Source organism: Aotus nancymaae, unplaced genomic scaffold (assembly GCF_030222135.1).
Source record: "Aotus nancymaae isolate 86718 unplaced genomic scaffold, 86718_ANA_hifiasm-v0.15.2.pri h1tg000077l, whole genome shotgun sequence".
Classification (NCBI taxonomy): Eukaryota; Metazoa; Chordata; class Mammalia; order Primates; family Aotidae; genus Aotus; species Aotus nancymaae.
The window spans coordinates 1,341,384-1,364,878 of NW_026988492.1; the positions used below are offsets into that span (position 1 = coordinate 1,341,384).

At 45.5% G+C, this 23,495-nt stretch overlaps 1 protein-coding gene across 36 annotated transcripts in view; it reads right to left on the reverse strand.

The window, feature by feature from the left end:
- Positions 1 to 20,124: 20,124 nt before the first annotated feature.
- The window catches only part of CREM (cAMP responsive element modulator), an 80,227-nt gene continuing 76,856 nt past the window's right edge, over positions 20,125 to 23,495 (reverse strand). For 18 of the 36 annotated variants that reach the window (XM_064368461.1, XM_064368460.1, XM_064368459.1 and 15 more), the window contains one exon: positions 20,125 to 21,254. In XM_064368461.1, the coding sequence (XP_064224531.1) occupies positions 21,110 to 21,254 (145 nt within the window). In that variant the 3' untranslated portion in view covers positions 20,125 to 21,109. The remainder of the gene's footprint in view (positions 21,255 to 23,495) is intronic. The other 18 variants (XM_012445668.3, XM_012445671.2, XM_064368454.1 and 15 more) reach the window with 2 other exon arrangements.

The following is a 23,495-nucleotide window of genomic DNA, read 5'->3' on the forward strand; positions in this document are numbered from 1 at the left end:
CTCTGTAGGTCGTTAAGAACTTGCCTTATGTATCTGGGTGCTCCTGTATTGGGTGTGTATATATTTAGGATCATTAGCTCTTCTTGATGCATTGATCCTGTTACCATTATGTAATGCCCTTCTTTGTCTCTTTTGATTTTTGTTGGTTTAAAGTCCATTTTATCAGAGACTAGGATTGCATCTCCTGCTTTTTTTTTTTTTTTTTTTTTTTGCTCTTCATTTGCTTGATAAATCTTCCTCTATCCCTTTATTTTGAGCCTATGTGTGTCCTTGCATGTGAGATGGGTTTCCTGAATACAGCACACCAATGGGTTTTGACTTTTTATCCAATTTGCCAGTCTGTGTCTTTTGATTGGGACATTTAGTCCATTAACATTTAAGGTTAACATTGTTATGTGTGAATTTGATGCTGCCATTTTGATGCTAGCTGGATGTTTTGCCCGTTAGTTAATGCATTTTCTTCATTATGTTGCTGGTCTTTACCATTTGGTACATTTTTGGAGTGGCTGGTACTGGTTGTTCCTTTCCTTGTTTAGTGCTTCCTTCAGGAGTTCTTGTAAGGCAGGCCTGGTGGTGACGAAATCTCTCAGCAATTGCTTGTCCATAAAGGATTTTCTTCCTCCTTTGCTTATAAGGCTTAGTTTGGCTGGATATGAAATTCTAGGTTGAAAGTTCTTTTCTTTAAGGATGTTGAATATTGGCCCCCACTCTCTTCTGGCTTGTAGGGTTTCTGCAGAGAGATCCGCTGTGAGTCTGATGGGCTTCCCTTTGTGGGTAACCCGACCTTTCTCTCTGGCTGCCCTTAGCATTTTTTCCTCCATTTCAACCCTGGTGAATCTGACGATTATGTGCCTTGGGGTTGCTCTTCTCGAGGAATATCTTTGTGGTGTTCTCTGTATTTCCTGGACTTGTATGGTGGCCTGCCTTGCTAGGTTGGGGAAGTTCTCCTGAATAACATCCTGAAGAGTGTTTTCCAGCTTGGATTCATTCTCTCTGTCACATTCAGGTACACCTATCAAACATAGATTAGGTCTTTTCACATAATCCCATATTTCTTGGAGGCTTTGTTCATTTCTTTTCACTCTTTCTTCTCTATTCTTGCCTTCTCATTTTATTTCATTGAGTTGATCTTCAATCTCTGATATCCTTTCTTCTGCTTGGTCAATTCGGCTGTTGAAGCTTGTGTATGCTTTGCGAAGTTCTCATGCTGTGTTTTTCAGCTCCATCAAGTCGTTTATATTCTTCTGTAAGCTGTTTATTCTAGTTAGCGTCTCATCTAACCTTTTTTCTAGGTTCTTAGTTTTTTTGCATTGGGTTAGCACATGTTCTTTTAGCTCTGAGAAGTTTGATATTACCCACCTTCTGAAGCCTGTTTCAGTCAATTCATCTGATTTGTTCTCCATCCATCTTTGATCCCTAGCTAGTGAGGAGTTGTGATCCCTTGGAGGAGGAGAGGCATTCTGGTTTTTGGTGTTTTCATCCTTTTTGTGCTGGTTTCTTCCCATCTTAGTGGATTTATCTACCTGTGGTGTTTGTAGTTGGTGACTTTTGGATGGGGTCTTTGAATGGATGTCCTTTTTGTTAATGTTGAAGCTAGTTCTTTCTGTTTCTTAGTTTTCCGTCTAACAGGCCCCTCTGCTGCAGGACTTCTGGAGGTCCACTCCAGACCCTGCTTGCCAGGGGATCACCTGCGGGGGCTGCAGAACAGTAAGGGTTCCTGCCATTTTCTTCTTCTGTTATCTTTGTCCCAGAAGAGCACTCACCAGATGTCAGCCTGAGCTCTCCTTTATGAAGTGTCTCTTTGGGTATATGGGGGTTGGGGAGCTGCTTGAGGAGACAGTCTGTCCCTTATAGGAGCTCAAGTGCTGTGCTGGGAGCTCCGTCTTTCCCAGAGCTGCTGGGCAGGTACTTTTTTTTTTTTTGAGACAGGCTCTTGCTCTGTCGCCAGGCACCAGGCTGGAGTGCAGTGGCACGATCCTGGCTCACTGCAACCTCCACCTCCAGGGTTTAAGCAATTCTCCTGCCTCAGCCTCTGGAGTAGCTGGGACTATAGGCACGTGCCACCACGCCCAGCTAATTTTTGTATTTTAGTAGAGACGGGGTTTCACCATGTTGGCCAGGATGGTCTCGATCTCTTGACTTCGTGATCCGCCCACCTCGGCCTCCCCAAGTGCTGGGATTACAGGCGTGAGCCACCATGCCCAGCTGCTGAGCAGGTACTTGTAAGTCTGCTGCAGCTGAACTCATATCCACCTCTTTTCCCAGGTGCTCTGTCCTAGGAAGGTCGGCTTTGTTTGTAAGTTCTTGTCGTGCTGCCGCCTCTTTTCATAGATGCCCTGCCCCCGGCACGGAGTAGTCTAGTTGGTCTGCCAGCAGAGGCGTTGCTGAGCTGCCTGTGAACTGCCTGGGTCCTGGGGGGTGCCCTTCCCCGCACTGAGCTGGGCCGTCCTGGGTTCAGCTGCGCCTGCTGCAAAACTCTCAATCCAGAGCGTTTCAGATTGCTTGTCTTGTGGGGGTGGTACCCGCCGATCCAGATCACCTGGCTCCCTGTCTCTGCCCCTCCCTTTCTGTCTCCCAGGCGTTCCAGGCGCCAGTCAAAACGGCCGCCCAGACTTGTGTGAGTTTTCTGTGCACCGACCCGGCATCGGCTGAAACCGCCGCGCTAAAAACTCCTGGCGCTTTTGGCCCGGGAACCTCCTGGTCTGTGGGCAGTGAAAACCTGTTTGGAAACGCGGTGTGCACTCACCCTCTGCTGTTCTCACTGGGAACTGCACTCCGGAGCTGTTCCTATTTGGCCATCTTGGATCCTCCACCTAATGGCATCGTTTTTAAGCAATGGGTGATCTTTTGAAAAAAAAAATTAAAGGATAACAGAAATGTACTTTAAAGCAGAGTGCAAGGGAGCTCCTGGAAGCAGAAGGGAAAACAGGAAGAGCTTTTCCCTTCCGGGTCAGGGCAGGGAACGCTTCTCCTCTAGTCAAACAATGCTGGGTGGGGAGGATGCCCCATGGGGAGATGTCTGAGGGGTCAAGAGGGGCCGGGCGTGGTGGCTCACGCCTGTAATCCAAGCACTTTGGAGGCCAAGGCAGGCGGATCACCTGAGGTTGGGAGTTCAAGACCAGCCGGACCAACATGGTGAAACCCCGTCTAAAAAAAAAAAGAGAGAGAGAGGGGTTCAAGAGGACACATTCTGGAGATTTCCTACAACTTGCCTGGTGTTTTTCTCAAAGACTCAGTAGCCACCTTAAGAATTACATTTTTGTTTATATTTAAGTTCAATGCATTACATAATCAGTCTCAGAATTCCTTATCAGGTGGCTCCTGTGAGCCTGCACCCGACTCTTATTCCTACCCCATCTGGGTTCCCCGGCACGTGGAAAGGTTTAACGCAAAGGATTCTTTCTTTGAAGAATACGCATTGTTACTTTTTAAAAAGCATTAAGGCCCAGCGAGGTGGCTCACGCCTGTAATTCCAACACTTCGGGAGGCCAAAGCCGGTGGATCACAAGGTCAGGAGTTTGAGACTAGCCTGGCCAACATGGTGAAACCCTGTGTCTACTAAAAATACAAGAAAAAAAAATTAGCCAGGCGTGGGGGCACGCACCTGTAATCCCAGCTACTCGGGAGGCTAAGGAAGGAGAATCTCTTGAACCCCGGGAAGGCAGAAGTTGCAGTGAGCCGAGATCGCACCACTGCACTCCAGCCAGGGCAACAAAAGCAAGACTCCGTCTCAAAAAAAAAAAAAAAGCATTAAATATGTTATGCTATTTTTAGGAAGTAAAAAAAATCTATTTTAGGTAAGTGATTACATCTTACATAGGGCTCATTTTGAAATCATGATTTAAGGCAAATCCAGGCTGGGTGTGGTGGCTCACACCTGTAATCCCAGCACTTTGGAATGCGGAAGAAGGCGGATTCCTTGAGATCAGGAGTTCAAGACCAGCCTGGCCAACATGGCGAAACCCCATGCCTACTAAAAACATTAGAAGTCTCTAAAGTCTCTTTAGTAAACCCCATGTCTACTAAAATATTAGAAAAAATTAGCCAGGGGTGTTGGCGTGCGCCTGTAATCCCAGCTACTCGGGAGGCTGAGACAGGAGAAGCACTTGAAACCAGGAGGTGGAGATTGCAGTGAGCCAAGATTGCGCCATTGCACTCCAGCCTGGGCGACAGAGCAAGGCTCTAACAAAAAAAGAAAGAAAGAAAGAGAGAGAGAGAAAGAGAAAGAAAGAAAGAGAGGGAGGGAAGGAAGGAAGAAGGAAGGAGGGAGGGAGGGAGGGAGGGAGGGAAGGAGAAACCCATTGGATTTAGGATGTCATTTCGGTTTCTTTATCAATTTGTCTCCCCCTAGAGGTCAGTTAGCAAATTTTAGGCAGTGCCACTTAAACACATTGGGCCTCTTTTAAAACAGTAATTTCTCCTGGGAAGGTTTTGGGAGAAATGATTGAAATTGATTAATAAAGTCTATGTTTTAGCAAATATTACATTTAATTTTTTGTTTAAAATGACTAAGCTTGCCAGGTTTAGCAAAAAAAAAAAAAAATTACAGGGCACTCAGTAATATTTAAATTTCATATTTAAAAAATAATTTTTTAACCTAAGAATGTCCCAAATGCATTAAGCTGGCAATTGTGTGTATCTGTATATGGAGACATACACTATATATACAGTGTTTTATTCCTCATTTGCTAAATGAGGATTCTGAGGATCCAAACATCCAACTCCAGCCTCTCATTTCTCCACATTCCCACGGCCTGTTCTTGTTTTTTCATTCTAAGATCACAGATCTGGTCAGATAACTTGATTTTAAGCTCCAAAGACCCTGAGATATTGAAGGACACCAAAATATTTCATCCCAAAATAGACTTTGTTGGCATATTTTGCGACAGCTCTTCAGAGAGCCAAGCAGCCTTGCAAAGCTGTCTTTTGCGTGGAGCTTTGGATCTGTAGAGTAAATCTGCACCCCTGCAGTCAGGCTCTCTGAGATCATCCCTGGTCCAGACCCAGGAAAGATGAACTGAGAGTCTGACATCTCTCAAGGAAGGAACATTTCCCACCTCTTCTCTCTGAGGGCTGCTACCTGTGAGATTTCAGCTGCACAATAAGACCTCCTTTGCTAGCCAGGCACCCACTTCTCTCGTGGTGGTGGACACCTGTAGTCCCAGCTTCTTGGGAGGCTGAGGCAAGAGAATCGCTTGAACCCAAGAGGTGGAGGTTGCAGTGAGCCAGGGTCACACCACTGCACTCCAGCCTGGGTGACAGAGCAAGACTCCGAATTAAAAATTAAAAAAATAATAATAATAAGGCAGAAAAGCTTCTGTGCTCCATTGGGAAGCTGGGGCAATCACTCTATGATTTTCCTCTGTGCATGTTGATAGATTTGCATGCTTTGTCTCTTAATGATCCCAGCCACTCGGGAGGCTGAGGTAGGAGAATCACTTGAACCTGGGAGGCAGAGGCTGCAGTGAGCCGAGATTGCACCACTGTATTCCAGCCTGAGCAACAGAGCAAGATCTTGTCTCCAAAAAAAAATTTTTTTTAATTAAAAAAAAAAAAAAGGAACAGAGGTGAGTTGGGGGGGCGTGGAATTCCTTAAGTATCACCCTGATATACCCAACAAGAAAGAGGCGGGTCAAACATATAGGAATGCAAGGATGAGTTTTGCACAAGAACAGAAATCACAGCCGTCCACTTGCCATTTTGTTCCCTCCCGGCTGGGAGGAAAGCTGGAGAAAGCGGTTCCAGTGTTTTGGCATCTATGGAGACAATCGCATTTTTCCTTCTTAACAAATGAATATGAGTTACATTAATAGATTTCTCAACATTTTTGCATTTACATTTTTTAATTTTTGTGTTCCTGAGATGAACCTCACTTAGGTGATCTATGTTACTATTTAAATGTGTTTTTAAATTATCTTGATGAATATTTGATTCAGAATTTTGGCTCTCACATTTAGAAATGAAATTGATCTGTAATACTTTCCCACTGTCCAGCACCTGGGTCCATTGGTTTGGCAGCCATAGTGAGAAGGAACTTCCGGCTACGTCCCAGGGTCATTGATCTCTGAGGCTGTCAGGAGGAGCCCCAAAATGGAATCAAGACACTGGGGGCAGCCAGGCCCCTTGATTCTGCCACTGCTCCTACTGCCTCTACTTTGCCCTAAGTTTGTGCCATGAGAGTTGGCGCGCACACGCACACATGCTTACATTCACACTTTGTGAGCTGTGACCACGTAGGGAGCCAGGGAGGCCTTTACCACACAGCCAATCCCCGCCTCAGACTTCCACCTCCCACAGAATGGAACCCTGGGGTTACAAAATCCCCTCCTCTGTAATGCACGGGAGTTTTCAATTTCCCCAAACCTGGGGGTGGACAATACCCAGGCTCTAGGGAAGCAGCTTCCACCCCAAGCACACAAATGGATTTTCCCAACAGAAACAGGGTTTTTTTCCTCTCAAAAGTATTCCGATGCCAGCTATAAAGAAAATATAAACCTTCCCACCTTATAATAGTAGCTATAGAATAACTGTATGGTTTTCAATGATTTTTAAGTAGATACTGTATTAATATTTGGGTATATTTTATCCACAGAGTATTGTACTCAGTGTTGTCAACCCTTTACTTAATAATTTTTCTTTCTTCTTTTTTTTTTTTTTTGAGATGGACTCTCACTCTGTTGCCCAGGTTGGAGTGCAATGGCTCGATCTCAGCTCACTGCAACCTCCACCTCCTGAATGCAAGCAATTCTCTTGCCTCAGCGAGTACTGGGACTACAGGTGCATGCCACTACGCCCGGCTAATTTTTTGTATTTTTAGTAGAGACAGGGTTTCACCGTGTTAGCCAGGATGGTCTTGAATTCCTGACCTTGTGATCTGTCCGCCTTGGCCTCCCAAAGTGCTGGGATTAGAGGCATGAGCCACTGGGCCTGGCCCAATAATTTTTTAAAAACTACAGATAGGCTGGGTGTTACAAGGCTGTTTCTGCCTCTCCATCCTCGGGGTGTGACCTGTCATCAAGGTCACCTTATGGTTTAGAACAGCCTGTATCCTCCTCAGCCATCATGCTTGCAAGCTAGGCAGCAGAGAGCGCAAAAGCGAGCAGAACTGGCTTTTTTTTTTGAGACAGTCTCACTCCGTCCTTCGCCCAGGCTGGAGTGCAGTGATGTGGTCTTGGTTCACTGCAGCGTCTAACTCCTGAGCTCAAGGGCTCCTCCTACCTCAGCCTCGGGAGTAGCTGGGACCACAGGGGTGCGCCACACACCCGGCTGATTTTTGTATTTTTAGTAGAAACAGGGTTTTGCCATGTGCCCAGGCTGGTCTCGAACTCCTGGCCTCAAGCAGTCCACAAGCCTCAGCCTCCCGAAGTGCTGGGATCGCAGGCATAAGCCACCTCGCCCAGCTCTACAGTTTTTTCTTATGGGACACATGGTCCAACATTGTTCCTGTGGATCCACGTAGCTATAATTCATGCATTCCAACTGCTGAATAGCATTCCTTTGTATGAGTAAGCCACAGTTAGCACTTCCTTACTGAAAGACACAGGTTGTTTCCAAAATTTTCTTTTATTTTTTTCTTTTTGAGACGGAGTTTCACTCTTGTCATTCTAGCTGGAGTGCAGTGGTGAAATCTCAGCTCACTGTAGCCTCCGCCTCCCGGGTTCAAGCGATTCTCCAGCCTTGCCACCTGAGTAGCTGGGATTACAGGCATGCGCCACCACACCCACATAATTTTGTATTTTTAGTGGCCAGGCTGGTCTTGAACTCCTGATCTCAGGTGATCCACCCACCTCATCCTCCCAAAGTGTTTGGATTACAGGCGTGAGCCACTGCGCCCGGCTAAAATATTCTATTATAAACATTGTTGCAATAAACAGTCTCCTTGTAGCTGCATGCCACAAGATGAACCACGGGATCCTGTGTTCCTGGGCCACTCTCCCACCTCCCTTGCTGTAACGTGGGTCCCAGGCCTGATGCGAAGTTATGAGGTATCCCAGGCCGGTGGATGAAACCTTCCGTCTCTGTCTCTTCCAAGGTGGAAGAGGGTCCCTGTGGTTGACTTGCCACCTAGTGGCTGGTTCTTCTCCTCTGGGGATGGTGCCAGTGAAGGGACACAGTACTGGACTCTGTTGTTGGCAGACTGGGTATTCAGTTTTATAAGCTGCTAGATTAGCTTGGCAAGTAGGTGTATCCGCTCCCTATTGCTACGTGACCATCCCCAAACTTACAGGCTTAACACAGCATTTATCTCACAGTTTCTGTAAAGCAGGAATCCAGCCCTGGCTGAACTGGGTCCTCTAACTAAGGGTCTTTCACAGGCTACAATCAAGATAGTGGCCAGGGGCTGGATACAGTGGCTCGCACCTGTAATCCTAGCACTTTGGGAGGCCAAGGTGGGAGAATTGCTTGAGGCCAGGAGTTTGAGAACAGCCTGGGCATTATTTTTATTTAAAAATTTAAAAATTGACCGAGCGCGGTGGCTCACGCCTATAATCCCAGCACTTTGGGAGGCCGAGGCGGGTGGATCACGAGGTCAAGAGATCGAGACCATTCTGGTCAACAAGGTGAAACCCCGTCTCTACTAAACATACAAAAATTAGCTGGGCACGGTGGTGCGTGCCTGTAATCCCAGCTACTCAGGAGGCTGAGGCAGAATTGCCTGAACCAGGAGGCGGAGGTTGCGGTGAGCCGAGATTGCGCCATTGCACTCCAGTCTGGGTAACAAGAGCGAAACTCCGCCTCAAAAAAAAAAAAAAAAAAAAAAAATTTAAAAATTAGCCAGGTATCGTGATGGATACCTATAGTGCCAGCGGGGCTGAGGTGGGAGGATCACTTGATTCCAGGAATTTGAGGCTGTAATGAGTCATGATTGCACCACTGTACTCCTGCCTGGGCAGCAGAGTGATATCCGGTCTCTAAAAGAAAAACAATCATAATAATAAACAAAACCAAATCATTGGTTAACTATAGATGGGAATGAATGATCTTACTGGGGTCACATTGTGCTGATGATCACACAACTTGGTACGTTTGTTAAAAATCATTGAATCGTACAGTTCAAATGGGTGAATTTTATGGTGTGAAAGTTATACCTCAGTTAAATTACACATACGTACCACATCAACTGTAATGCTCTGTACAACCACAGCATGTCAGCAAAGACAGCCACGAAGGTTTTTTTTCATAAACCAAATTTTCCAATGAAAATGCCGTCAACCGCTAGATGTAGCTGCATTTTCACGACAGGAATGCCTTTGTTCTGGGTCTCAGGGACTTGAAGTTACCGAACCTCAGGAATAAGGAAATATTTTCAAATATCAGCTTATTTAAACCGATCATGACTGAGCCTATCAAATCATTTTATCCTTGGGTACAATGCATATTCCTGGGGTGACAGGTGCACTAAATCTCCAAACTTCACCACTACACAATTCATTCATGTAACCAAAACCACTTATACTCCAAGAGTATAAGAAATAAAAAATACATATTAAAAATCACTTTACCTATTGTATATACAATTTTAAAACGCACACCATAATTTTTAATAAGCAAACTAGAAATGCATTCCTATAAAAAATATTAAAACTGTTTTAAACTAGCCTTATACTGGTTACAAATTTGTTTTGTTTTGTTTTGAGATGGAGTCTTGCTCTGTCACCCAGGCTGGAGCACAAGGGTGCCATCTCAGCTTCCTGCAACCTCTGCCTCCCAGGTTTAAGCAATTCCTTTGCCTCAGCTTCCCAAGTAGCTGGGCCTACAGGCGCGCACCACAATGCCCAGCTAATTTTTTGTATTTTTAGTAAAGACAGGGTTTCACAATGTTGGCCAGACTGGTCTTGAACTCCTGACCTCAATTGATCTGCCCACCCCAGCCTCCCAAAGTGCTGGGATTACAGATGTGAGCCACCTCACCCGTCCTAGTTATACATTTTGGTAAACATGTTTTATAAACTTTAATTTTTATGACATATTTCACATCTGTGTTTTATATTATTTATTTCCCCTCAGCTTTATTAAAGGGTAATCGAAAATATTTTAAAATGTACATTTTTAAGTACCATTTTAAATTTTTTCAATTTAATTGCTTTTCTGCTAAGAACAAAAAGTGTCAATAAAACTTTTCAAATAACATGGCAAAATCTTCTAAAGAAAATACAGCCTCTCCCTTCATTACTTCAGTTCTTTCAAGAATATTAAAATAATAAACTGGGTAATGGGACAGGAACCTTCCTAATGCACTCTGAAAACCACAACCTTTTCTGAGCCAGTGATAATTTCTGTTAACCTGGTGCAGGCCTGTTAGGTTGAGAAGGTCAGAGGAAACTCTTGTGGTGGAAAATTTCCAGTCAGTCACAGTTTTGGTGCATTTATGAATAATAAAGTAAAACAACATTTGCCCAAGTAAAGTCTTCATGTGTCAAAGTCTTAATCTCGGTTACCAGAATCCAAGCAGACATCCCTGACGTCCCTGCCTTCATCACAGGCCAGTTTCCGTCTAAGGCTTGTTTCTCTTCAATGCTGGGCAATCCTCAGAATGGATTATTACAAATGCTGATGTTGAAGACATTCTGAAAGACAATTTTATGGGTTCATGATCTGAGTTCTAAGAATCTAGAAGCTGCATTCACAGGGATGAGGGAAAAAATAAGATCTGATGAACTCTTCTCTGAAATTTGCATTTCACTGTGAATTTCATCACAGTGTCCCAAATGTCAAGCCCAATGGAGAAAACAGAGGTTCCCAATCAAACAGAGGTCAAGTGACCTGGCCAAAGTGACACTGGAGTTTTTGTTTGTTTTTAAGACAGTGTCTGGCTCTGTCGTCCAGGCTGGAGTGCGGTGGTGCAATCTCAGTTCACGGCAACCTCCGCCTCCCAGGTTCTAGGAATTCTCCTGCCTCAGCCTCCTGAGTAGCTGGGACTACAGGCATGAGTCATCACATCCAGCTAATTTTTGTATTTTTAGTAGAGACAGGGTATCACCATGTTGGTCAGGCTGGTCTCAAACTCCTGACTTTGTGATCTGCCCACCTCGGCTTCCCAAAGTGCTGGGGTTACAGATGTGAGCCACTGAGCCCGGCCCGACACAGGAGTTTTAACAGAAAAGCTGGGACCAGAACCCAAGTTTGGTGGCTGTCAGCCATGGTTCCTCAAGCCAAGTACACACTACTGTTCATTCTCCTCTTCACAGCGCCTGTAGCTTTGGGCTTTTGGTGTTTTGCTGTAGTTCTTTTTATCCAGGGTAAATTTTTTATTTTTTTTTTGAGACGGAGTCTCGCTCTATCACCCAGGCTGAAGTGCAATGATGAGATCTTGGCTCACTGCAGCTTCCACCTCCCGGGTTCAACCGATTCTCCTGCTTCAGCCTCCTGAGTAGCTGGGATTACAGGCACGTGCCACTACGTCTGGCTAATTTTTGCATTTTTAGTAGAGACGGGGTTTCACCATGTTGGTCAGGCTGGTCTCAAACTCCTGATCTCGTGATCCGCCTGCCTTGGCCTCCCAAAGTGCTGGGATTACAGGCGTGAGCCATTGCCCCTGACTAGGATGGATTTTTAAGAAAATAGATAATCACTGCCTGACTCATTTTGAAATCAAAGTCATGAAACAGGGGTGTTTGGGATACTAAATGCTCTGGACGTATTCAAGTAATTGATTTAGTGAAAAATCCCTAAGAAACCACAGCGAATCTCAATGGGCTTCGGTGGGTGAAATCCATACCAGCTGGGGAAGAGTTCCCGTACATTTTCCGCTAAGTCCCTCCAGCAACGGTCTTCTTCTCTCCTGTGACATGGGGTGTTCCCTGTTGTGAAACACTCTGCTGGTACTCCGACTTCCCCCACTGCCCCCGAAACTGCCACGGTCCTGTATTACTGAAGCAACAGCAACCCAGCATTTAATGATGCTAAGTCAGGTTACTTGACTAGAAAGACTAATAGGTTAGGCACGTCATACCCTTCAAAAAGAAGATTTGGCTTCCACCCTTCTAGGTCTAAACTCCAATGAAATCCAGCTGGGTTACATCAATTCAGATATCTGAATAGAAGGATGAATGAAACCATGTACATAAGACAGAACGATGCATGCCAGGAAAGAAAATTATACCACCTAAAAGCTCCATCCTTCATAGCATCAAATCTGTTTTAACACTGGCTGGTTATGTGAGGAAAAGGCTAATTTAAAAAAAAATCCTGGCTGACCAAAGAAGTATACATGTATGTGTTTTTATTTTTAAACAAACTAATATTGAGATGGATTAATCTTCTAAAATTTGGAATTTCTAACATTATCTTATTCAAAATTTCATATATCCAAAGTCTCTGAATCAAAATTGTTCAAAGGCATATAATCTAATTTTCGTTACCATGTCACCAACCTCTAAGCAATTGCTAAATGCCATCAGCACCTTCATCTCCAATTACATCTTGTGATATTTCAAGCTACAATCACAAAACAGATGCTGATCTCGGCATTACTAAGCAACACAACATGTAAACTTTTCAGAATACAAAAATATCACTGCTCTCCCACAGTCAGTGATACTTATTTTCCAAGAACTGTCAAAAACTTCTAGTGATATGGTTCTGCTCATCCAGTTCCCGTGAGGCCAACACTGTGATAACAGGTTACGATAAGAAATAAAATGCCACCCACAGGCGTGACTGAGTGATATGCAAAACTCTTCGACTCTTTTCCACTATGTTCTTTTTTTTTTTTTTTTGACAGAGTCTCACTCTGTTGCCCAGGCTGGAGTGCAGCGGTGTGATCTCCTGCCTCAGCCTCCCCAGTAGCTGGGACTACAGGTGCGTGCCACCACACCCAGCTAATTTTGTATTTTTAGTATAGATGGGGTTTCCCCATGTTGGCCAGGCTGGTCTTGAACTCCTGACCTCAAGTGATCCACCCAGCTCGGCTTCCCAAAGCGCTGGGATCATGGGCTGAGCCACCAAGCCTGGCCTCATTTTCCACTATGTTCTAACCACCTGAAGTAACCCATCATATGCACTTAAAGCAAAACTGGTAATTTTACTGAGAAAAGATGGATTTATTTTAAAGTCACTTACTTGCTAAAATTATGTGGCCTGGAAGTAATGTGTAAGGTTCTTATGTCAAATAATTCTTTCTATTTGCAAGTAACTGTGTACTCTTAGAGACAAATCTATAAGGATTCCCAAACCTTGTCAAATGATTGCCCCTCCCCCACAATTTACCCAAGACTCCCCAGAGTTACTCTGAATATAATTCACTAAACTAGATCAGATGAAACAGCCCTTACTCCCTTACCCCCATAGGGCTTGGCGTACACTTGGAGAGTCCATGGCAGAAAAGAATACCACCCATGAGAAGCGTTCATAGACGAATAACGTTTCCAAGAAAATAAGCTGGTTGGAAGTCACACATACACTAGGTGGCGCTGTGGCTGTGACATTAAACACAGTCTAAGTGCCGGATAAATGCTGAGTGAGAGCACCCATGACTTAAAGGGAAACTGAAGTTCTGTGTTCTCCAACACTAGAGTGCTTCAGAAACATGCCAGGAACTTGACGTGGTGGTGGCACATGCCCGTAATCCTAGTTACTCTGGAGGCTGAGGCAGGAGGATTGCTTCAGCCCAGGACGTGGAGGCTGAGGTGATCTGTGATTGTGCCACTGCACTCCAGCCTGGGCAACAGACCCTGTCTCAAAAAGAAGCAAACAAACAAATATGCAAGGAACTGGTGAAAAATACAAATACCCAGACCTCCTGAATGAAAATTCCAGAGGTATGGAATGCAAAACGGAAGACACAGACGGGCACACTCATGCCATCCTCTCCCGGAACAGACGCTTTGATTCAGAGCCTCCTTATTTGGGCTTTTCACCTCCTCCAAAGTCTATCAGTAGTGGCCGGGCACAGTGGCTCAGGCCTGTAATCCCAGCACTTTGGGAGGCCGAGGTGAGTGGATCACATGAGGTCAGGAGTTCAAGACCAGCCTGGCCAACATGGTGAAACCCCATCTCTACTGAAAATACAAAAATTAGCTGGGCGTGGTGGTGCACGCCCTGTAGTCCCAGCTACTCAGGAGGCTGAGGCAGGAGAATCACTTAAACCCAAGAGGTGGAGGTTGCAGTGAGCCGAGATCACACCACTGCACTCCAGACTGGGTGACAGAGCGAGACTGTGTCACCAAAAAAAAAAAAAAAGTGTATCAGTAGTGAACTGTGTTTTAAAAGGTAAGAATTTCCAAGTGCATTCCTAAGTCAAGCCTGATGCTGGTCTGCTACAAATTGGTGCTTCTGAAAGCTCCACAAACACTGAAAAGCAAGAACTCTTGTACACCTTGTTAACAGCCGTTTGTCCTAGAAAATGACTGACCCACAGGTCAGACAGCCTTCATAAAGTGAGGTGGCTGAGATAGATCTGGCAGAGTCCCTGTGTCCTCCAGCTGTCACAGAGACCAGCTGGACTTTGGCATAGTAAGTGACAGGTTTTTCCTTCCAGCTTCTGTCCATTCAAACCACAGGAACAAATCCTTCTTCAGAAAGCTATGCTGCACAAAAGCTGGTTGAAAATCCAATTTATAGAAAAATAGAGGCATCGTAGAAATATAAAGATTATCACACTAGTTCAGAGATCTGAGTATTTCTAGTCTATTGTCAATAGCTGGATATATTTAAGTAAATCAATTTGAAATTTGGTTTTCTTTTCTATAAGATGAAAGGAAATTACACCTGTTGGTCAGGCTCGGTGGCTCATGCCTGTAATCCCAGTCCTTTGGGAGGCTGAGGCAGGTGGATCACTTGAGCCTAGGAACTTAAAGACCAGCCTGGGCAACATGGCGAAGTCCTGTCTCCACACACACACAAAAAAAATCCCACAAAAATTAGTCAAGTGTAGTGGTGCATGTCTGTAGTTCCAGCTCCTTGGGAGGCTGAGGTGGGAGAATCACTTAAGCCTGGGAGGCAGAGATTGCAGTGAGCCGAGATTGTACCACTACACTTCAGCCTGGGTGATAGAGTGTGAGACCCTGTCTCAAAAAAAAAAAAAAAAAAATTACACCAGCGAGACCTGTTTTAGCTGTAAGATTCTGTTTCAGTGAGCACAGCTGTGACTTTGATGTTCCAATAGCTAGCTAGTCCTTAAACGTAGAGTCCTTTTTTTCCCGATCAGCATCAGGGATTTGAAAAGCCAGAGAGAAGCAAGAATGTGTTTTTGTGCAGTTGAACAGGAAGGTCTGGGTGTTCCCACACATAGCCACTCAGGCCACAGAACTCTCTCTTCAGCCACCACCCACTTGAGTCATTGCCAGCAGGTGCTTCTTGTCACTTTCCTGCCTTTGGGTCCAGACTGGATGAGATCCGCAGGACAGAGGCTCCCTGTCCCAGTTCTGCGCTTGGTCCTGAGCCATGTGACCTTTGGCAAGCTACTGAACTTCTCCAAGCTTGCTTTCTTGTCTGCAAAATGAGGATAATGGTAACAGCATGAACACTTGCCGGGCTGTGAGGAGAATTAAATGTGGAAGCCCCTAGGCACAGGGTGAGCGCTCCGTAAATGGTAGCTGTTATCCTTGACTGGCGTGATTGCATGGCTGTAGCATCCGGGGAACTCCACAGCTGGAAGAAAGCAAGCCCAGGACAGTGCTGGTAATGTCAGCGCTGCCACAGCCCCAGGTCCCACAACTCCCCTCTCTGCTTCTGGACTTCTTACAAATGCAGCCTCACTTGTTGACTTGAAGGAATGAATGAACATGCTGACTCCCATGTCTCTTTGTGGAAACTCCATATCACATAGCTCTGAAGATGGGACAGTTTAAGGAAACAGGACATGATCAATGAATCATGTATCTATTGTAGCTGGGACTATAGGTGCACACCACCATGCCTGGCTAATCTGCTTAATTTCTTTTTTTTTGTAGACACAGAGTCCCACTATGTTGCCTAGGCTGGTCTTTATTTTTATTTGTCTGCAACAGTGTGGAGTCTCACACTATTGCCCAGGCTGGAGTGCAGTGGCACAATCTTGGCTCACTGTAACCTCCACCTCCTGGAAGTGCAATTCTCCTGCCTCAGCCTCCCAAGTAGCTGGGATTACAGGCACACACCACCACATCCAGGTAATTTTTTGTATTTTTAGTAGAGATGGGGTTTCACTATGGTGGTTAGACTGGTCTCGAACTCCTGGCCTTGTGATCTGCCCACCTCAGCCTCCCAAAGAGCTGGGATTACAGACGTGAGCCACCATGTCCAGCCAAGAAAATGGGTGTATATAGAAAAAAACCTACCCACGAAGCATAAAGATTAAAACATACCATGCTTGAGTAGTTCAGAATCAAGTCTACGTCTTTAAGACGACCTTAGAAAAGATGAAGCATGACCGGGTGGGGTGGCTCACGCTTGTAATCCCAGCACTTTGGGAGGCTGAGGTGGGCAGATCACCTGAGGTCAGGAGTTTGAGACCAGCCTGGCCAACATGGCGAAACCCTGTCTCTACTAAAAATACAAAAATTAGCCAGGCATGGTGGCACACACCTGTAGTCCCAGCTACTCGGGAGGCTGAGGCAGAAGAATCACTTGAACCCGGGAGGCAGAGGTTGCAGTGAGACGAGATTGTGCTACTGCACTCCAGCCTGAGTGACAGAGTGGCACTCGCGGTAAACACCACACAACAGTCATTGCATTATCGCCGGCGAACTGGCAACAGCTCTGCCTACCTCACATGTCAAAGCAGCCTAATTATTTTTGGTGTAGACTAGATAATCAAGTTGGTTTCACAAGTCATTATATTTCTTAAAGGTGTCCTGTTCGGGACATGGGAAACAGCATGTTCTGGACATAAGCATATATGAAGAAAACTGTCAAGTGTGGTTCAACAAGGAATGGGGGGACATCAGGCGCTCAAACAGCCGCCATTCACGCGCAGTGCATTGCTCATGTCCACGTTCTCGGTTTCAGGCACGCCTTGTGCTCACACACGTTTAAATACTACCAGGAGTTCAATTCCTTAATTTTCCCATTTCACATGACTTAGCGTTGTGAAGTACCCGGTTACACTTGACAGAGAAGGTAGTGCCGTCTCCTAATCCTGGAGCAGTAATTTAATTTCTACACACAGCAGTCCAGATTCTGAAACTTTTAGGATTAAAAGAAAGGCGCATGCAGTGAGAGCTCCAGATTCCGCGCGCACGGGTGCGCGGGGGGCTCCCGATTCCGCACGCACGGGGGCGCGGGGGGCTCCCGATTCCGCACGCACGGGGGCGCGGGGGGCTCCCGATTCCGCACGCACGGGTGCGCGGGGGGCTCCCGATTCCGCACGCACGGGTGCGCGGGGGGCTCCGGATTCCGCACGCACGGGGGCGCGGGGGGCTCCGGATTCCGCACGCACGGGGGCGCGGGGGGCTCCGGATTCCGCACGCACGGGGGCGCGGGGGGCTCCGGATTCCGCACGCACGGGGGCGCGGGGGGCTCCGGATTCCGCACGCACGGGGGCGCGGGGGGCTCCGGATTCCGCACGCACGGGTGCGCGGGGGGGCTCCCGATTCCGGCGCACGGGTGCGCGGGGGGCTCCGGATTCCGCACGCACGGGTGCGCGGGGGGCTCCGGATTCCGCACGCACGGGGGCGCGGGGGGCTCCGGATTCCGGCGCACGGTGTGCGACATGCACAAGGTTCCTGCCTGCAAAGCTTCCCCCCACTGCTGGTTCTGCTGCGGGAAAGGTCCTAGGCAGAATCTGCTGTAAGGCTGAAAGCACTGTCAAATTGCGCTATTTTGGTAGCAGAAGCTTGGTTTCAGGGATCCATTTCACGAGCAAGAACAAGAGTTCCCGTGCCTGCCTGGGAGCGTGGCTCAAGCCCCAGCCCCCCACAAGCTGTTCCTCACTTCCGGTACAGGGTAAGCGCTCACTCAGTCCCGCGCCAGGCGTCCCCAGGTGTCGACACGCCGTTCTTCCAGAAGCCCAGTTTTATTCGATATTGATGGCCAGATGCTTCCCCAGAGCGTGGAAGCTCCCAACCCTAAGGGCGGAATCCTCCGGAGCAACCCAGGGCCTTTCAGCCCAGGCTTTGGGCGGGCAGGTGGAGGGTGCAGTGAGCCGAGATCGCACCACTGCACTCCAGCCTGGGCGACAGAGTGAGGCTCCGACTCTAAAAAATAAAACCACGGCACCTCCCCCGACCCCGCCAAAAAAAAAGGTGCTGTTTTTCCAGTTCTGGTGCCTGGGACTGTGGCAGCAATATTAAGGTCCGGGTCAGCAGCGGGTAGAGGGAAAGAATGAGGAAGGATGGCCGTGATGCCATTGCTGTCACTAAATTAGCAAGCCCGGGATTTCTTACCACAGGACTTCTTGTTCTGCAAGGTGGTATATTTTCTTCTTGTTTAAACCACTGGGTTTGGGAAGGGGGAACTTGTGTTGCTTGTGGTCCCAAGTAATTGGATAGAATCCCTTTCCTCTGAAATAACAGAACCTATTTTATAAGCTAGAGTACACACATGCATGCGTACACATTCATTGTCTTCCCCACTTTTTAAATGAAGCTGACTCTTGGGTGAGCGCTACCGTGGCCTCCCTCCGTCCTCCAGACCCCAGCTCCTTGGAACGGTGTGGGAGCGCTGTAATCCCTAAGTACTCACTCCACGCCCCAGCACTGTCAATCATTTCAAGGCCCAGTTCAAAATCCACTTCGCACATGAAGTTTCCTATTTAATCCCCACCTGCATCTTTCTAGAATTCTAACATGGAGCAAGCATCACCTGCAACTTCGTATATCTTGTCTGCTGATCCTGTGTCCCCTCTGTGTGTCCACCCACCCCAGCCACACCGCTGACGCACAGCGACTGACAGAGTGGACGAGTGAGTGCAAGGCGCTCCTGCCCTGCACCTGAAACCTGGAGTTTTCCTTTCCTTTTTCTTCCTCATCTTCTTTCCCCATCTTCTCTGTAGAATAGATGACAAAAATTGAGATAAAAGAAATTCAGGCCAGGGGAGGCGGCTCATGCCTGTAATCCTAGCACTTTTGGAGGCCGAGGTGGGTGGATCACTTGAGGCCAGGAGTTTGAGCCCAGCCTAGCCAACATGGTGAAACCTCGTCTCTACTAAAAATAGAAAAATTAGCTGGGTGTAGTGGCACATGCCTATACTCCCAGCTACTCAGAAGGCTGAGGCAGGAACATCTCTTGAACCTGGGAGGCGGAGGCTGCAGTGGAGTGAGTTGAGATCATACCACTGCACTCCAGCCTGGATTAGAAACCGACACTCTAAAAAAAAGAAAGAAAGAAATTCAGAGCTCCAACTCTGAAGGAAGAATAAATATTTTTAAAGAAAGCCAACAATGACATGCCCTCCTTGCTGGGAATGACAGATAAGGGACAGAATTCCAACGGAACGGGGGAAGCGGTGGCTAGATGGATGTGCCACAAACCATCTCCCATTTTTCTCTCTCTCACCACACACTGACCAGATACGCTCTAGAAACTGGGGGGTGGGGTGGGGAACATCCTTAAAGCAGAGGTCACAGTAGGAAATACAGCAGAGTCCAGCATGCCGCAGACAGTCGAGACATGTCAGGGAGTGAGAGGGGACAGAGCATCCTGTGGTGAGGGCTTTGGGCTTGTTCCCTGAAGTTTTTTATTAGAAAAACAAGATGGAACATAGATCACATCGCGGTCTTGATTGTAATGAACCTCAGCTAAATGTGCCGACAGCAGGGTATCTGATCTAATGTGGACTTTGAGGCATTTTGAAACAAAAAATAAAATCCAGGGATATTTTTGTTTTTAAAATTCCTTTGGTTGTTTGCTAAACCGCAAAATAGGGGGCCACCAGCCAGACACTCCAGACCACCTACAGAAAGAAAGTCTCAGGTATCACGAAGGCGAATCGCTAACAGTCGCTCTTTTCTTCTGGGTGCACAGCTCTGCGGCCATCCCCTGCCGTGAGACGGCAGAAGGATCAGCACCCCGTGTCCCCGAAGGTATGCAATGCAATCCCAGCAGGCTCTTGACTCATTCCTGATATTAAAAATAGGTCATCACTTTCATGAGGTAATATTAAACCAACACTAAAAACTTCTGCAAGACCTTTTATATTACATAATAGAGTTAAAAACTGTAGTAAATGTTCAGATATTTAAATGAGCACCAAACACTACAAAATGCAACCAACATGGTTCTATTAAAAACTCTCTTCGACTGTGGCATTCAAGGACAGAATACAATCTTTTTTTTTTTTTAATAAAGCAACTAATATAAAAATCTGCAAATGCCATCAATTTGTATCTAGACTATTCTTCTCATACAGGCATGTCATTAGATAGACTTTCTTTCGATTATTTCCTGAGGTATTTTTTGTGGTTTCTTTTCATTGTACTGCTGGATGCATTATTTTTGATCATCCTTTCCTAAAATGATTTAAAGACCTGCAAATAATTTTACTGCATAGGACACTATTCATGACACAGAAAATGGGAACTGCACGTATGTGGCACTGGATCAAGTCTTACAAATATTGCATTCTAAGAATCTGTTACATACATTTTTTACAGTTCGTCTCTTTTAAAAAATCTGAAGTTAGAGCTATGACTTAACTACGTACAGTGAAGCATTTTAGGAATGTTAAGAGATTCGAGAAGATGAATGATACAAAGAAAAAAAAGCCACCGTTCTTGCCAGCTATATATTGTATTCCTTCAAAAGCAACTGTACATGCTGTCCTCAGTTCATAGTTAAATATTTCTACTAATCTGTTTTGAGAGAACAAATGTTTTTCAAGGTTTCAAGCTCCTCTATAAGCTTCCTGTTCTGGACTTCCAGCACTGCGACCCGGCTCTCCAGACATTTTACGTATTCTTTCTTTCGACGTCGACATTCTTTGGCAGCTTCCCTGAAAAAAGCAGAAGCAAAGGGCAAACAAAGCATTTTTTGCATGCTACTGACAAACAGATCAAAGTAAGCTCGGTAGGCAAGTGTGATCACGGCTGCATTCCACATCCGGGAGCAACATTTGCAATTCAATTTCAAACACTAATCCAAACTGGATTCACAAGTGTCCTTTCCACACGTCCACAGTGCAGTAAGTAGAACTGCTGCATGTCCTGCCTTGATTAAAGTTCACAGTAAACAAGGTCCAAGTCAAAGACAGTTACTCTGCTTTATGGCAATAAAGATCTTTGAGGGCCTTGAGTTCCTCAATGAGAGTCTTGTTTTGGTTTTCAAGCACAGCCACACGATTTTCAAGACATTTGACATATTCTTTCTTCTTCCTGCGACACTCCCGGGCAGCTTCCCTGGAACCAACACAAGGCAAATGACTACAGGAATAGCCTTCCAACACAGTCCACAGTGGCTCAGTGCACTTCTGCCCCCCGAACTCAACAGCCAACCGATCCTAGGCAAGGACTGTACAAACCCACGTAACAAACATAACCAGGCACGTGTTTTTTGTAAGATAACCGTAAGCCAACAAGAAGGACTGGAGAACACAATTCGCCCAGCGTTCATCACAAATGGTGTTTTCTTAGGGCACACATTCCACTGGTAACAGCACCCGGAACTGTTTTCAGTAAACTACAATGGGACCACATCCCCGAGTGGAATTTCTACAAAAACACTTATAGACCCTTTCAATTATCTTATTTTTGTCTGCGAAAAGGCACATATTCCAACATAATGAGTAAATTTTATTTGATCAAAAATGATTATAAGAATCCTTAAAAACCTTAAATGTCAACACTGGAGATTCTTAGTCTTCAGACTAAATCTCAGTAAAACAAGATCAATCGTGACTCAAAGACACAGTTTATCGGCTAGAAAACACAACATGGCTAAATCGTAACAATGAACGAAAGATGTGCATTTTTATAAACCAAAACGAATGGACGGTGCTTCTGAAAATTCAAGAACAAGGCGGCTGCAAAGACAACACTCAACAACCCAGGCAATTTAAACCCACAAACGTGAGACCACCACAATTATAATGAAGAAGCTACTGAGTTCCTCTGCGGCACATTTCAAGACTGTTTTCCAATCACATGCATTTAATATCCAATATATTGAATTTTAAAGCACTATAAGCCCAAACTGGAAGAACAGACCAGTAGCCAAAGCAAAAACAAATAGATGAGTTGAGTTCCTCATTTTCATGCGTGACCCCATAAAACGATAAAGATAGCCAACGCTTCTCTTTGTCTTTCTTTCAGGGTGGGAGGGATGGGAACTACTTCCCTTAACTCCTCTATAGAAGATACCCTTTGGCCTCATTTTGGAGGATTCAGTTCCAGAATAACTGCCTTTGAGGTAGATCACCCTTCATATCAAAAAAGCCTACACTGAAACAGATATCATCATTCACATATGTTAACAAAAGCAGTGCCGAATGTCTAAACACCAGTTTCTGTAATGCCAATTAGCATCCTGATCCACATGTGATATATACATGTTTTTTTTTTTTTTTTGATAACTGACTCGCACTGACTGGATATCTGTGTTTTCACTGCGGAAGCATGAGTCAGCAAAGAAGAACCTTGAAATCCAAATGAACTGCAGGAAAAGATCAACCCTTGCTTCCTAGCCAGTAACAACGGACTCACCCTGTGAACTCACAAAGTTCTCAGACTTCTCAGCTGGTTAACAAAAAAATTAAAAATATAGAATTGAATGTTATAGTGACTAATTTAATTTAAATGATGCACATGGAACAGTTAAGAATATTATAAATCCACACACACATTTGCCACTTTGGAAACATAATTCAACTCTTTTCCATAAAGAAACTGAAATTCTTATGAATACCAAGGTTTTCATGGTTAAACTGTATTAAATTCTAGACCTAGAAGGAAGATAGTCATTTTACAAAACAGTTACCGTTAAATGAAAAACGTAAAGACCTAATAGCAGCGCTGTGGGTGTTTAATCTTTAAAATTTTATTTACCAAGCTATTATAAATATCCATACTTCATATTTCACGTGTGTGTGTGTGTGTGTGTGTGTGTGTGTGCACGTGCACACGTTATGAGAGTCAAAATGTCCCAGGCACAAAGCTTTTCATAATCATATCAGTAGACGGTACATTCCTAAGTATTCCTCAGCCATGGAAAACACCTGTTTCTTCTATTAATAGTGAGCTCGGTTTTCAGGCTTGCATGTTTCTGGGTATATCCTTAGCATAGAGAGGAAATGCAAGGCAAGGAGGAAACTCTGACAAGGATGGAAAGAAATAAAGACTGTGGCTGGATTGGCAGAAATATGATATAATGGAAGATGGATTATAGACGCCAACCAAAGAATAAAAAGAGAATATGTAAGGGATCTTTCTGTGAATTACTAACGCCTACATACTTGCCCATGAAGTGAAATCCGCAGGTTATAACGGGGTATTTTCGAGGTGCCAGATGCTAGAATAGAGGATAGTCTCTGGAATAAAGACTGCCTGGTTGCCCATCCTGGTTCTGCCCAGTTCGGGCCACGTGATCTTGACCAACTTATTCCTTAACCTCTCTGAACCTCTGGTCCTCCTGAGTAAACTGGG